General features: G+C 40.3%; 1 protein-coding gene across 1 annotated transcript in view; it reads right to left on the bottom strand.

The window, feature by feature from the left end:
* Window positions 1-17,403, bottom strand: part of HORMAD2 (HORMA domain containing 2) — a 599,551-nt gene that overhangs the window by 85,757 nt on the left and 496,391 nt on the right. Inside the window, exon 8 of the mRNA XM_086943209.1 lies at window positions 6,800-7,068. Within this exon, the coding sequence (XP_086799335.1) occupies window positions 6,800-7,068 (269 nt within the window). The remainder of the gene's footprint in view (window positions 1-6,799; window positions 7,069-17,403) is intronic.

Below are 17,403 nucleotides of genomic sequence, written 5' to 3' on the forward strand. Positions count from 1 at the left end.
AGGAATGACCCTTGCGGTAAATGGTTGCAGATCTAGTGCCCTCAAGTCTTTAGATGCTCCAGCACCCATTTTGCTAGTTGCCGGCCGGTCTAGGCTTTTGATGGATAGGTTTTCTGGAAACAGGTTGGCGGTCTAGTCCTCTCAAGTCGATGACGCTTCCGTGCCGTGATGCCAGCTGCTCCAATATCGCCAAGCTCCAATAATACTAAACCCTCCACCTCAGGATTCTTCTTGCTTATCGGCAGAGGGTCTGGAGCGGCAGGGGAAGCAGCATTGGGCTCTTGTCTAAGTAAGTCTGGTGCTTACAACTGCTTGCCTTCTTTAATGGACATGGCGCACTAGGCAAGCGGTTGTAGCGAGGATAAGGAAGCTAATATTTATGGGCAACAAAAATCTTGATCGCGAGTACAACAAAGGGTGTCTTGACCAAATTGGTAGCATGTAAACCAACGGAGCTGCAGTATATAAATTAATACATAGGCCAAAGAGCTCAAACAAGTTAAAATGAACCTATGTAATTGAATTAATTACATGGTCTTTTTCTTTACATAGTGTATGACTACAAGGCGACGCTTCCACTCCCATTCCAAGTTAAGACATTAACCAGATGATAGGATAAGAGCAGACTAAGTTTCTTTCTGTGATCTCACTATGAACTTCACGTGGCGTGTGGGTGTGGTGTGTGTTTACACTTTGCAATGGCTCACAACTCACATTTTTAAATACATTGGTTTTATGATGTTAAGATGATATTTGAACGGGGGCGTGGCTAGCACCCGGATAAGATGGCGGCGTCTCAGTGACCCGCTGGGTGACGGAGGAGAAACCGGGAGGTTTTCTTCCTTTTATTCGAAACAGAACCTGCCAAATTGAGGGGACAGCCGTCGCAACTTTTAGACATGCTGTTGGAATAAGTTCTGCCAGGAATTACAAGGTCTCTGATGACTGGCCCTCACTTATTTTCCTGCGACGGGAATGGAGCCTGCCATTTTGTATTTTCTTGGCGCGAATAGGAGACCTGCGATTGCTGAGTAACTTAGCCCATGTTTGCAAACAACTACGGCGCATCTTGCTCATTGCCTGAAAGGTGCAAAATTGCAGTGGGTAGTATGGAGGCAACTATGTAATACTGATTTATCCTCTCTCTTCTCAATGATATATCTGACAGAATTTGTAACTTACTGCGTATTTGCATAAAGTTCAACTCTTGGCTTATAACACCACGCTCCATTTCCTGAGGTGGATTTCTTACCACACGATTGCCAGATATGGGGGTATGTGATATGTACACCTCTTTCTCTGTTCTCTAAGGAACATTACGTTTTTATTTTTTGCTTAATACATTGCAAAGCAATATTTCTCCCCAGGATTTCTCTCCTCTTCTTGCCCAAACTCATCAATTTTCTTTTTCTGACTTTTGTGACTTTTCTTTTTAGAGCATAGTAATATATGAGCTCTGATTCTCTATCCAGCGTATCTTCCATTGTTATCATTGGACAGGCTTTAATAACAAGGTTAATATTGTATAGATAAGGCTCTTGTTCTCTTGAAGTTTTGTGTAGCTTTGGAAGCATTCAAATTCACCACAGTGTTGTATAGACAGATTGAAGAAAGCAAAACCGGTGTTGGCCCCTACCAGTCGCACTTTCATTATTAGTTCAAAGGTGCGAACTCCTCTCATTCAAATGGAAGACTCTGCAATTCCACCTCCTAAAACGGCTTCTTCATCTTTTTCATCTTCCTTAAGTGCTTATTCTGCAGCCACTAAAGCAACATCTAAAAGGCTGAAAAAAGAGCCTCCTTCCCCACCAAAACAAACATCTTCTGTGTCCATGGATTTGCTCTCTCTTAGAAGAAATTCAAGCTCTATGCCCATTTGTTGAAGAAACAAATTCCAAATTGCAAATTTTTATGGAAGGTTGGTCAAAGATAAAAGAACGAATATCCAATGTAGGGCATAATGTAGAAGCGATGGGCTCATCCTTAGCCAAATTTGAGAATCTTCACTCACAGGTCACTTCTTTACAGAAACAAGTGGAAAAACTTGAAAATAGGAACCGACGAAACAACCTTAGTATTTATGGTCAACCGGAGGGCTCAGAAGGTTCTGACCCTATTACTTTCTTCAAGAAGTTCTTGCCAACAGTCTTGCACCTATCTGAGGATACCCCTCTCAATATTAAACGTGCGAACCGATTAGGTCCTCCGCATCCATCGACTTCAAGTATGAGGAAACCAAGACGAATTATATCATACTTCCTTGAATACACAGATCTCCTCAAGGTGGTATCAACGGTGAGATCCATCAAGTGCTTCTCCTCTTCGGAAACTCATCTTCTCCTCACAAGATTATGCAAAGTCCATGGCAGACAGGCATAAAGAGTTCTTAGCATTGAGACCAGCCCTATGATCAATTGGAGCTCGGTTTAGGTAATTCCACCCTTGCCATTTCAAAGTCACTTTTAACAACAACACAGTTACATACGAGGATCCAGTAAAGTTACGAAGTTTACTCAACGCGCACTGCCCAGAAAATATGGATATTCTCAGTTCACGTTTCAAGTGATTCTATCCTAGCTTTGTTGACTGAATACATCCTTTTTCTTGCCTTTAAATATCTATTATAATGATTTAGCTTAAGCATTAGCATAATATACTCGTTAACTTGCCTTGATGAATCTTAATTTTTATTTTCAGTTTAAGTCTTTTTAACATCTATTTTAAGGATTTGACGACTGCTCTTGTTCAGTAATGTTTTTTGAAGGTTACTAATGTATTTTTTATTCTACAGGTCCCCATCCTGTTTTGTCTGATGTATCCATCTAATGTTGTTTCCTCTTAGAATCTCTCTACCCGACCCCACGGAGTCTGGACGTGTCATCCTTCCATGTGGCCTCCTCTCCCCCACCCCCCTCTTCTTACACGTTTTGGATTTTATGTAAGAATATAAGTATAGTCTTTCTTTTTCTATTACTTCACATACAATAATGTCTCTCCTTTGCCACTCTCTTGTTTCTTTTCTCTGACTATATCTTCTATCTTGCCTCCTCTTATCATTTCTCTCTTCCTCTTTTCCTTTATCTTTTCAATTCATTTCACATGGTTTTTATATTTCTTATCTTCGTACTTAATATAAAGATTGTTAGACTGGTTTTACTGGTTGCTATAATTCTTGTTTTTGTAGTTATTTCAAAATTTACTCTAATGGCTTTTTCAACTCATATTTTTATGTTTAATATACATTTTATTTGTTATTCATATATTAATCGCTTTTTTAAAAATAGTATTTAATATATGTTTTATATCTGAAACATTCATGTTATGAATGGTTCAACTGGATTTTCATTTTACTTGATTGATACGGGTTCCTGAAAATTGGCACTTGGAACGTCAGAGGCTTAAATTCCCCTATTAAAAGACAGCGAGTCCTTTCCCACTTATCCAAATTAGATATCAACATAGCTTTGATACAGGAGTCCCATCTCACTGAAAGCGAATCACTAAAGCTTAAAAGGAATTGGGTAGGTGAAATCTTTTTCTGACCGGGAGACAGTAAAAGAAATGGTGTCATAACTTTATGTCATAAAGCACTGAACGTTAAACTCGTCTCAGAAGAATCAGATAACGAGGGCAGATGGTTGCTTACCAATCACTTGGTAGAAAAAACTCCCATATCCTTATTTATAATATATATGCTCCTACCACTGGTGATGTCCCATTTTGGACCCGCATTTCTCAGCTACTTTTACAATATCCCGCAGAAAACCTAATTTTTGCAGGTGACTGCAACCAAGTAATGGATCATTTCCTTGACCGGAATTCCAAGGTTTCCTTCATCCCAAATAAACCACACAAACTTTTTTAATCACTACTGAACAGAGAAATTTAGTTGACGCTTGGAGACTTTCCAATCCGGACTTGAGACAATATTCCTTTTATTCTCCACCTCATCCTACGCAATCCAGGATTGACCACATTTTCATCACACGCAACATTTCTCAATCTCTGCTTTCAGCAGACATAGGACCCATCCTCATTTCTGATCACGCCCCTGTTATGATTCAACTGGATATCCTTCAACAATCTGAGTCCTCCAAGAGATGGCGATTTAACAACTCGTTAATTCTTGATCCTACCTTTAATACTTCTTTTATTACTTTTATTCAGAAATACTTCCAAATCGATCAAACTGACGCTCTTCCCTTTCGTTCAATCTGGTACGCTTTTAAAGCTGCCGCCCAAGAGTTTATTATTTGGTGCTCGTCCAACAAACGCAAATCTTTTAAAACAATTCACAATATACTTCTTACTAAAATAATAACATTAGACCATGCCTTTACCACCTCTAAAACAAAAGCCAGTTTGCATGATCTTGTAAATGCAAAGATAGCTTTTAATAGATCCTCTACTGAGAGTGCCTCCTTATTTTTATTAAAGACGAGAGTGAAATACTACGGTGGCCAAAATAAATCAGGCAAATTGTTAGCCAACTATCTTAAGATTACACAAAATAAGCTTCATATTGATTCCATTATAGCTGAAAATCAAACACCAAAATATAAAGATTCTGAAATCCTTCAGGAATTTGTACGCTTCAATTAATCTCTTTACACACCAGAAATTATTCCTCCAGACACTGCTATAGCTAAGTATTTTTCTAATATCCAGAAGCGTGATCCCCCCTCTCTAATCTTGATATTCTGGAGTCCGATATTACACAAGACGAACTATTAGCTGCACTCAAGATTCTAAAGAAAGATAAGGCTGAGGGTCCTGATGGACTAAAGAACATCAAAAGATGTCCCCACCTTAATTAAACAGAGGGCAATAGCTCCAAAGTTTTTTTTTAAAAGTTAACCCACAGAGCAGCTTAACTGATTTTGTATTGTTTATTTATCATAATTAAATATTTTATCTTATTATCAAAGAGTCAGACAAAAACACATAAATAAATACATTCATAGAGAAAATATATCCTATTACGCTGTAGTCATTTCAACTTTACACAAATATTTATAAAACACAAAAATCCAGCCCACGATTAACAATATTCAAAAATAGAAATACACACTATATACACAGCAACAAATACATCAGGCACATATAATGGATCCAGAATACATTAAATTACAAAGAGTGAAGGACATCAGACATTACAGAAAACAAAAATATGCAATTCACAAAAATACAAGACACACACAGAAGCAAAGGGCCGACGCGCGTTTCGGAAAGTTTCAAAAGCATTATAGACATTCCTTCCTCAGGGCGCACATTTCATGCTTTAATCAATGATCGTGACCCAGGAGTGGTCATCAAGAAGCTTTATCGATACATAATACAGTGTGTACAGCAGGGCTGAAGAGACTGTCTTACAGTTCAAGAGGTACAGGCAACTTTCTTAACCTGGAGTCTGAGCGGAGTGGGATAAATATCCTAAAATACTGAAGATCCTCGATATAGAGCCATAGGTACATAGGTACACTCTACACGCAGCTTCCGAAAGCCAATACAGGGAAGTCACAAAAGTAGGCTAAAAAGCCTCCCCCGAAGGTTAAAGACACGAGTCGGTCTGCTAGCAGCCAAGAATGCATTTCATGTAGTCAAGCGCCATCATTGAAGCAATACGTCTATTTATATTTTTGAATATCAGATAAGGACAAGCGTGGCCACAGGATGTATGTTTCACAGGGACCGTTACACTCAGGACCTTGTGTGATTATTCCTTCCAGAGAACCTAGACCCTTAGTAAAGAAAACTTTGGAGCTATTGCCCTCTGTTTAATTAAGGTGGGGACATCTTTTGATGTTCTTTAGTCTGTTTCCTTTCCCTTTTTTCACAGACTTTGGTCCTGATGAAAACTCCTTAACAACGCAAGTTCGTAACGCGTAGACTACCAAGGCGATAAGGATATAAGAAGTCATAGATAATTGATAAACAATAGGTTTTTTGAAAAAACAAAAAATTTATGGCTTTCCTGTGAATAATAGAATTCCAGTATATATTTATAATTTTATGTTGTCTGTGGTTGTATGAGAGGGGTATGACTGAATGTCTGAATGAGTTTTGAAAATGTATATAATGTTTTGTAAATTGTTGGTTTGATTAATATATGTGTTGTGTACATAAGGTCTTAAAAATTGTAAAATTGGTGAACTAAGAAACCAAATCTAAAAACTAAAAATTATTGAGTCAAATTAAGCGACTGAAATCAAAACACAGATACGAGTACAAAGCATTTTGTTTAATTCGGATGTTTTGAGACATATGTTTTGTCGAATCTAATAGCAGTACTGGCACCTCTTTTGTTTATTAGGAATTCTCAAGAGCAAAGAAAATCAAGTTGGGGTCTATCAAGACATTCAACAAAGAAAAATCCCACAGAAGTCCATGGAATTAAATATTCATACAGAGGAACAAAGAGCTTGTGTAGAGGTAACAGCATGCACATTTGTAATGGCATGCTAGTTTTACTTTTAACAGGGTGAGAAACACGATCACTTCATCTTCTGAGACAGATTTCTAATGACTGGTTAAGAAGAAGTTGGCTATAAGAGTTTAATAGGTGTTTCCCTCGAGTGTAAGTTAGAGTTTGATCCCCCAAAGAGCTACTGTTTTCAAGAAAGATCTATTATCACATTCCTGGCCCTACTCAAGGACATCCTTATTCAGCACAGGTCGGGCACTGAGAAACTTAGGTAACATGTGAGTCATTTAAACATTAACAATCAATTGATAAATGAATACATCACAGATATCCTTAAATCATTATGTGCTCTACAGTATACTCATTTTTACTTACACCTAAGTGGTCTTCCACATGTTCCTCTTCTTCTTCACAGTCCAATCCCTCATGGGAGATCTCCAGGCTGTTCTCTTCCATGATGTTTTCCTGCATCAGTTTGCTATCCATTGCCATTGTTCTATCACTCTCTGTTGTAACCTTTACTTTCATGGTGTGATGCCCTGTGGAGACTGAGCCCACTTTCAGGTGGACAGGGTCCCCCTCAAACATCATGTCCGAACTGTTTCCTTCTTTAAAGCCAGAAGGCTGATAATCATTGGGAGTGACTGTGATAAAAATAAAATGCACATAAAAAGACTGTCATGGACATATATGAAACACATGTCAGCAAACAAAATACCACACGTATGCAGGTACAGTCTCTTCAATTCCAAAATGTATTTAATTGGTGATAAATCAAACATTTGCACATGCTCTTGTCTTCTCATCAAACTGAGCCCGCTTGCATCCTCCATATTAAGCTCACTAACGTACCTTCAGTGACACCCATCACACATCCCAGAGACTTTCTCAAAACCTGAATATAAGTATGTGCTTCTAACCATCAGGAAAAGGTACTGATCAAGTAGTGTACATGCAAGACTGGGAAAAATGAACATGGCTATTCTTCCATGTCTGTGCTGTGTCCAGTGGACAGAGCCAGCAGGGCTGGTGCAATCTGGCGTTCTTTCAGTTAGCCTGGAGGAAGGTACAAGGTGGCCTGATGGGGATTACCTGGACCTGGAATTATGTATTATTTTTGTAGAGTCTTCTGTAACTATTTTATAGCTTTGATGACTCGAATGAGACACCAGTTTATCTTTCATCCATCAGTCCTTGGTTTTCACTGTGGAGAAATATATTTATCTCTGCTAAAACGTGTTCTAGATCTGGTGGGTGGAGGAGATACTCTATGTTAACAAATAATAATGTAGATCCCAGCAAGGACAGATTCTACAGATATTGTCCCTGACCTTGGACCATTCCCTCTTTCCTATTTCGGGAAACAACCCTTAAAACGCGTCATTACATCGCACTGCTTTTACAAGGCAACTGTTTGAGCCCAATTGCCTTTACATCGTATGCCATTATAACACGTGCCATTACAACGCATGCCATTACAATGCCTTATAAAGTAAGTAATGGAGATTTTTTTTTTTTAGGGTGGGTATGGGTTTTGGGGTAGATGGGAATAGTAATTTTTACCCCTACACTATCCAACACTTTTCCTACTGTTGCACTCACTGGACTGGGAATTATAATTTTAACCCCTACACTATCTAACACTTACCCTACTGTTGCCCTAAAAGTATTATGCGTTGTAATGGTATGCGTTGTAATGGTATGCATTGTAATGGAATGCGTTGTAATGGTAGTTTTTAAAAATGCGTTGTGATGGCATGTGTTGTAAAATCATGCAATGTAAGGGTAGTTGCGATGTAAAAACCGCGCTGTAAAAGCATGTGTTGTAATTGTTTGTGTTGTAACGTCATATATTCCCCTATTACTCCTGACACTGTGCTTAGTGGACATTGGCCAAAGGGTTTTGTCTTTGGCAGTCCACTTAGTCAGTGGCTGCTATGTGCGGATTTTGCTCAGAAGAAGGAGGAACATGACATGTCTTTTGAGGGGAGAGAATGTGGTGCAGCGAGCAGAGCTGTCGACTCGGGAGCTGGGGATCCGGGCTCGAGTCTCTAGATCAACGCAACATCCTGTGATTCTAGGAAAACCACTTAATCTCCCCATGCCCATGGACAACGCCTGGATACCCTCACGTGTGATAAGCTGCACTATGTACATTTACAAACTTTTACTTTGTTCTATGCCCTGTACTCCTGCCATAGTACCGGCATGGCATGCAGATTTCTTTAGTAGGCACAAAGCCCTGGATGTAGCCTTGATTCATAGCGTGACCTCAGTAAGTTCAAAGGCTCAAAAGCTACATTTTTGATGCTCACTCTTCCGGCAGTTTTGGCACTCTAAAACTACCATACCGAACTATGATTTGGAAAAATAACATGTACGCTCCAATGCCTCCAGTTTACACCTAAGGAGTATCATATTTCCTTTTGGAACGATTTGTCCAGATTCATCAAACAGATCCAAAGTTATCAGAGATGTAATATAGACTTTTCCAATGAGAAATAGGATGCAACCTGATGTCTACGTTTTTCAAGAATTTCATAAAAGGTTTATAATTCACCAGACCACCAAAGAAAATGAAATAATGCCAAGCGCTGTGTGCCTTTGAATTTGGTTAATCTTTGCTCAGCCATTTCTGAGGTAATGTGCAGAGAAAAATAGCTATGAGAATATGCAATGCACAGCACACCTTGGGCTCAGTACATTTGCTTTCCTACTGCCAAATTCAATGGAGATTTTCCAACACTAAACTTGGCATAAACAAAGAGAGTGCAGCAAGAAGGTGCCCTTTTGGGCTTTGTCCACTCTTTCAAGCATTTCCTCATAAACTACAAAAATATAAGAGTAAAAATTGCTGTTGTAGATGGTATGAGAACCACTTTGAGCAATGAAATTCAAATTTGAGCTCAGAATTTAGTTAATCATTAATCATTTTAGCCCCTGCAATTAGGGGCACAAATGTCACCCATATGGGAGACCAATGTACTCCCCGGTAGACAGGAAAAATCAGTTTTTTGACCAAGAAGTAGTAAAATATTTTACAGCTGAAAGCCTTGGTCATGAGGTGCAGAAGATAGGGTGCGGGCACCACCAATGGGCCATGTCATCTGAGTGCGGAGGATTCTTGAATTGACTGTTTAAGAAATACATTTCTATCCTGTAGACACACAGACTTTTATAAGACATGTCTCAAAGTCATTCACTTAATAGAAAACCAACACAAAATATTGCAGCCAATTCTAAAAAGAACAGGAACCAGAATATGGGGTCTTTTTCTCATCCTTCAAAACATCAACAGGAAAAGCAGAGCCCATGGTCTCAGACCTTTTAGATTTACAAGCAGAACCAACAACAGCAACACATTTTAGACATGATTGGTAAGTTGAGAATAACAGAAACATCCTAGTAATCTACATTTTCTTAGTCGCAAATAAAATGACTAGCTTAATTAGATAAGCTGCCAGAAAGAATCTAAAGATAGCTAAAACGCATATCATAATATACTCCGCAACGAAAATAAGCTTTGGGGACTAAGCTTGTGTTTTAAGTGCTACAAACTTTAGATTTGAACTGTTAATGATTCCTTAAAAACTACCTTACATCAAAACATGAAGAAACTGATTCATGTTATGAGTTATGACCATAGGTCTCTGACACTAAAGAAGAGATTGAGAGAGCACATAGGCTGTAAAGAATTACAGAAGATGAGAAGATGTCTAGACACATCTTGGTAAAGAGTCTGACATTTTCAATCGGACACCTGCTTTCATCATAAGCTATAGCTGAAAGGCATTTCCAAAGTCTAGAAAACGTCTCTTTGAGGAGGAATGATTTCAAGAAATGTACATTCCTGCATTATTACTAACAATTGCTATATTTAATGTCTTTTTTTAAACTCTCCAACTGTAATTTTTTTTATTTTAAATTCTTATTTGTTTATTGAAAATTGTCAAAATTGTTCATTGGTTGACTGATATCTGTACATTTTTAACATTTGCAAGAGAAGATTTGTAACTTTTTATGTTGTAGACTTTAGAAATAGAATATATATATATATATATATATATATATATATATATATATATATATATATATATATATATATATATATATATATATATATATATATATATATATATGGCAAAAACATTCCCTCGTAGGAAGAAATCAGAGGTCAGAGGGGTGTCCAGGGTCAAACAAACATATATATATATATATATATATATATATATATATATATTTGCTAAATAAACAAAAGTTGAAGAGGCACTTTAGTTAGCCGACAATGTCAGTTGTAAAATAACATTTTAGAATATGAAGAAAAAACACTGAAAATCATAAGTTAGAGTTAACTGATGTAACTGCAACTCGAGTCTTGAAGTAACTATAACTCGTGTCCAGCAGCGCACAACATTGTCATCAATGATGTATTTCAGATGTTGCAGTAATGTTATCAATGATGTCATAGAACATGTCATGAGTGATGTAATATGTGAGGTCATAAGCCAAGAAGGGCAAGGGTATGAGTTATAGTCACTTCAGGGATCATGTGATAGTTACTTCAGTTAACTATAGCTGGTGAATTTCAGTGTTTTCTTTTAGTTTAAAATGTTATGTTGTGGGGTGCGGCAAACCAACAAGTCATCGTGGACGTAGTCCACAAGGTGTCCGCTGCATTCGCACTTTACATCACGGCAACAGATGCCATAGCCCTGGAAATCGCTCAGCATGCCCCACTGGTAAAGTGCTGAGAGTGCCATGGGGGCTACTTTATATGCCTCTAGAAGTCAGAGGAGCAACGATAAATCATTGGGCCCAAGACAACAATCTGCCAAGTTATGGCTTGTGCATGGGTATTGGCTACTTGCCTTGCGGAAATAATCAAACCTGTCCTCTTCAAGCCGATGCAGGGACCTTGAGGAGCAGCTACGTAGTTTGATGTGAAGGTTCAGACATGGCGAAAAGAAGATCAGCGAGCCATTAACTCTTCCACTGTCCCGTTGCCCGACTCAAACATGACGGCCATGTTGCTGGCTAGCTGTGGAGAGACATAAGCCCCTTCCGGAGATGCTTTAATGAAGGAGAAGCACCCGCTGCGAGAGTCTGCTTGGGCGCAGCCCTTATTGACAAAACCCACATACTTACACGAGTGAGCACAAGCAATGAGTGACTGGTGTTACATGCTCCCTACTTCCTATGGCTTCCTTCTTCTATGCCTCATGATGCCATGTTCTACTGCTGCTACAACCATTAGGAAGGTCTAGGGGCATGTACCTAGAGTGTGTGCTGCCAAATCCTAGATCTACAACTTAGAGAGGAGGCAGTTGGTGGAGAGAAGAAAAAATTAAAGGCTTCCCTTTGCAACTTCTTGGGAGCTTTGACTAAAACAGAGGCCCTGCTAAGGAGCACAGTTGATTTTGACAGAAGGGATCTGGTGGAGTGGGGGCCCTGACTACCATCAGATTAAGCGCTATTAAGTAGACCCTTCCAACAGGGGCCGCACGTTCCACATGCAGTCTGCTACCGGGAAGGGGAGAAGCGACTGGCTATCTTCAATTTGCTTCACTAAAGGACATAATCTAAATACTATCCCATAGGGGCCTCTCCTTATTGCTCGTCTACTGCTTTTACGAGTCAGAAAAAGGTACAATCAAATAGTGTGTCAAGCTTTTTTGCACCAGCCAAGGTGAGATACTCCACCAACTCCACCTCCCAGTGAGACACGATGGCCCTCACCAAGAAGGACCTCCTCACCTCCCTCCAAGACTATAATAGAGAGCTGCAGGAATAACTGACGGCAGACCTCGCCACTTCCCTCGAAGCCTTCAAATCCAATATCCATTCTAAGCTTGCTACGCTTCAGCAAGGATTAGACTCGGTGGGTACCCGGACTCCAGACCTCTACACTAAGTTTCAGGGATTGGAACCACGGATGGGCCAGATGGAAGGTTCCACATATCCCCCCCAGAACCAACTGTATACTGCCATTTTGAAACGCCAAGACCTGAAAATTGTTCAGGATGAGACAATATTAGGATTCGAAACCTGTAGGAGTTAGCGAAAAGTCAAGACCTGGAGGCCTTTGTGGTGGGCATGTTCTCAGAACTTTGGGGGATAATAATGCAATGATTAAACTAGATTGGGTCCACCAATTTGATCCGCAGGCTCCAGGAGGGGGGAGAAGGCCCGTGATGTCATGCCAGAGCTCCATTCCTTCAAAGTGAGAGAATTAGTATTATAAACTGCAAGAAAAGTAGAAGCAGTCTTGTTCCAAGGCACTACATGCTCCCTATTTCAAGACATCGACCCGTCACGCTGGCCTGATGACTACAATTTCGACCTGTTATAAAGTGCAATTGGTATTTCCAGTGAATTTCCTAGAGGTTTTTAATGTAAAGAAACATATTATTACAATTCCTAACTACAATATCACTTAAACTTTATATTTTTTCAGTGAATTTCTATGTTTTTTCAACGTAAAGTAAGATGTCCATCGCCATGCATGACATGGGGTTGGGTATAGGACCTGGGCTGCGGCCAGGCTTTCCACCCAAACCCACGCTAGGCCTAACCCCCTACTGTGCAGAATTTTGGCCATGAGTGGCATTGTGTTGGACGTTGGGCCTGGCCTTAGGCCAGACCGTGCTCCCACCTGCCACACTGTGCATTCAGCGTGGGGTTGAGCATCACAGCATGGGGTTGGGCACAGTTCCTGACCAACAACCACTGCTGTAGCATACGCCTGACTATGAGCAACAATATAAAGGGTGTTATTTTAAGCAAATTCAGTATCCAATGAGGTTAACCCAGCATCCCTATGAACCTGGGCAGTAAATTAATATTATAAACAGTTGGTTCATTTGGGTGCAACGTATTTCTTTTGCTTTCTCATATATACATGTAGCATTCAAACAACTCTATACTTAAAAAGTGTTTCCAACACAAAATATATTTTGAGGAACAGAAGCCAAACCATCTATGTATTCATGAAACGTTTTATACATTGTAATCATTCATAAATACTTTGAATGTATATCATTTACAAGAAAAGGCTGAAAAAGTGAACAATAAGTGCAAATCGTGACTTTCAGTGCTCTGTGCTCTCGGCGCGAGTATGACTGACAAAATATACAAACATTATTTACAAAGGGGGGATACAAAAAAGAATTTATCGTGGTCTATACTATTTCTACTATCCAACTATACACTGCAATTGTCAGTATTAAATACAGAATCTTCATATGATAGGTCCACTATATTAATCGTCGACGTTTCGACCCTCTGGAAGCGCACTTGGGGCGTCTAGACGGGTCTTCCTCAGGACTGTGTGGGACGGGGGGAGGACAGCCTAAGTTATTAAAGGAAGATGGCTTTAGGAACGGATTCTGATATTGGGTATGGGCCACAAGTTGCCTAAAACCATTAAAAACTCACCTTCTCATAAACCCAGCCGGGCTTTTGCTGGTGAGAAAACTGTATAAATCAGTTCTGTTGGAAAAAGGAGCCTAATTAGTTCTTCATTAAAATTTAAGGGGCAAGTATTAATGCTGAGGTTCCTTTCACAACGCTTACCTGTCGGTGCAACCGCAACTTATGCCCCCGACGGTGATATCATTTGTTAATTCGCAGATATTAATAAAAGCCAGTATTCCTTCCTGACTGAAAGGGAAAAGGATCACGTATTAAATACTGGACTGGGGGACTCGAGAGCCTCCCGCCAGTCCTCCTCCTCTAACTCACCCACATCTCGCACCCAGTGATCTCTCAGGGGATGTAGACCTGAGGAACAGTGTGTCACTCATGTCTGGTATATTTTGAATACCTTTTTGTCTTCTAGATCCCCCATAATTACCTTTGCCTCTATCGGGCTGAATTCGGGTAGAGTATCTAAACCCACAAGTGCAGGTGCCAGAGCGTGACTAAACTGTAAGTATCGAAAGAACTGCGTGCGGGGCATGTCAAATTCTGTGCTGAGGTCTTGAAAGGATTTAAGTGTGGTGCCCGTCAGGACATGGCCCAATGTCGAGATTCCTATCAAATCCCAGCCCCCAAATCCCGGAAGGGACATCAGAGCCGGTAGTTGCCCGTTATGCCAGAGTGGGGTCTCCCCCGTCAGTTTTCCCCACCATCCCATACGACGCAGTGATTGTTGTCCTATCTGAAATACCACTTGTGTCGCCCTAGGCAATCTCTTTCGCAGCTGCGCCGAGTATAAGACCGTGTGTAGGGCGTCCGGTTCCATTAGGTACCTTTCTAGGGCATATGCCGGATCCTCCCTGCCACTGTACCACCAATCATTCGGGACTACCAGGTGTGATGCTTGGTAATATGATAAAATATCCGAGGTCGCCAGTCCCCCACAGTACGTGGATAGAAAGCAGGTCCGCAGAGCTACCCGCGACGCCCCACCGGCCCACAAAAATCGGCCGAGTGCCGAGTTGACCAGTCGGAACCATTGCGGCGGTATTGGGAATGGGTGGTTTTGCAGTTGATACAGCAAACGGGGAAGGGCGACCATCTTAAAGATGGCGGATCTACCATATATATTAAGGGGCATGCGGGACCAGCACTTCATCTCCTGCTGCACCTTGTCCCATACGGGAACTACATTGCGCTCCCAGGCAATCGCCGGCGTGGTCGTCAGAAATACTTCCAGGTACTTAAGATCCCCCGCCGCTCTTTGTAGTGTCGAGGCCCATGGCCCGACCTCAAAGTGGTCTCCCAATGTCCAGAGGGTGGACTTCTGCGGTTTCAGGCAAAGTCCCGAGACTTCTCCGAAGATTCTCATTATGTCTAGGACCCGCGGCCCGGATCGATTCACATTCGTGAGGAAGAATAGGACGTCATCCGCATATAGTGCGATTCTGTCAGACGGTCCCGCTTGCCACTCAAATCTCCTCAGCTGTGCATCTATCCGAATCCATGCAGCCAGCGGTTCCATAGCTAGAGCGAATAGGTAAGGCGAGAGGGGGCATCCCTGCCGAGTGCCTCGTCCTATCGGGAAGGCTACCGATGCCTCCCCCGCCACCCTCACTGAGGCCGTCAGATCAGTTTATAAAAGCCGGACATAGGACATGGAAACACTTTTTAAGTATAGAGTTGTTTGAGTTATTTTAAGCAAGGCAGATCTACTGGCTTTGCCAAAGGGTATAATAGAAAAGAAGTGGGCCTATTGACTTAATTAAGGAGTCAGCACATCAACAAATTAGTATATGAAGAGAAAACTTATTAGAGTCATCAATAACTATAATCAAATGTATATTTCATATATTCACTTATTGCAATGTTTAATAATAGGGATTGCCTCAAATTATTTTGAATAAAACATTTTTAAAATGTGTCTTTTTGTAACTTTTTTTCAAGCCACGAAGTGCAGCCATAAAACCAACCACATTCCAGCTGAAGTGCTTTAAAAAATAGGGTAAGCTCTCCTGAGGTCATGAGTTTAATGACCCAGGAGACTTTCTGTGGTTTTGTTTCATGTTGCAGGTGGCTGCTTCACTCCCTATAACCCCCCACAACATTAAAAAAAGGTTGGTGGTGCTGTTGCTTCTTCTATGGGCACCACCCGGAATAAAATAAAGCCCTAGGGTATTACGGGGTGCTCCTTCCACAGAACAGTGAATAATAAATTAGAGGTTCCTGCGCCCATTTATTATTCTTTTTTTGCACCCTTATCCCCAAAATTGTCATGGGGCATCGGGGAGCTCGAAGTCTCTGTGGCTGGCTTCCCAGCCAGGACTGATATCTGGTCCCGGCTGGAGCCAATAATTTGTTTCCTTTTTTACCAAAGTGTGTACCCTGGTGCCTACCTGGGGTTCTCACATCCCATTATTTTCTTGGGGGTTGTGGGGGAGCCCCATGACCCCTGAAGCCCCTGCCTGCTCACCAGCCGGCACCCATTGTGGTGCTGGCGAGAGCAGACTCAATGACTTTGCTCCTGTCAAGGCGATAGCAGAATCTTTCTCACTGCTCCGTCCATGGTGGGAGCAATTGGCTGGTCCCTTTGGAGAGTTCGGGCTTGATATGCCAGAACTCTCCTGGGCAGAGAACTATGTATCCCAGCGATGGGGTCCGCAGGACATTGTAGCTCTAACAGGCCCTGGAGTATGAGGTCCCTAGGGCTGGAACAACAGCTCTAGGAGGGGGGCTTGATGTCTCCCAAAAATATTCAACCCTGGGAGATGGGGGTATATCGAGTTTTTAATATCGAGTTACATTAATATCGAGTTAAAAATATAGAATGGACACAATATCGAATGGACAGAATATAGACTACAAAAATAACTACAAAAATATCGAATAGAATAGCAATAGCATAAATATCAAATCAAAAATATAGAATGGACAAAATATTGAATGGACAGAATATAGACAACAAAAATATAGAATGACAGAATATAGAAAACAAAAATATAGAATGGACAGAATATAGACAACAAAAAAATATCGAATTTGAGGTAAGTAAGTTAATATTAAATTTTTTAAAGTATTTTTTATGTTAGTATATTTGTGAAAAGTGTATATTTATTTTATAATTTATTTTAATTAATTAATTTTATGGTATTTAATTTATGCGTAATATAATTCTGTAGCGGTTTGTGGGTTTATAGGGGAATAGGATGGGAAGTAATTTAATTATAATTAATTAAATATGTTAACCCCTTCCATGCTCATGACGGAACGGTTCCGTCATGAGCATCGTTCAAGCTGGTGCTGTGCTGTGCTTTTGACGGAACCGGTGGAATTGGCGCCGCACAGAAGTGGTAAATATATTTATTGGTATTTATTTTGAATTAATTGTTAATGGATAATTAATTGGTAATTAATTAAAATATAATTGTTAATTATTTTAATGAAGTGATTAATTGATAATTATGTTAATTTTATTAATGTATTTTCTGTAGCGGGTTGTGGGTTTATAGGGGAATAGGGTGACAAGTAATTTAAATATAAGTATTTAAATGTTTAAATGTATT

The sequence above is a fragment of the Lissotriton vulgaris genome, chromosome 11, assembly GCF_964263255.1.
Source record: "Lissotriton vulgaris chromosome 11, aLisVul1.2, whole genome shotgun sequence".
Classification (NCBI taxonomy): Eukaryota; Metazoa; Chordata; class Amphibia; order Caudata; family Salamandridae; genus Lissotriton; species Lissotriton vulgaris.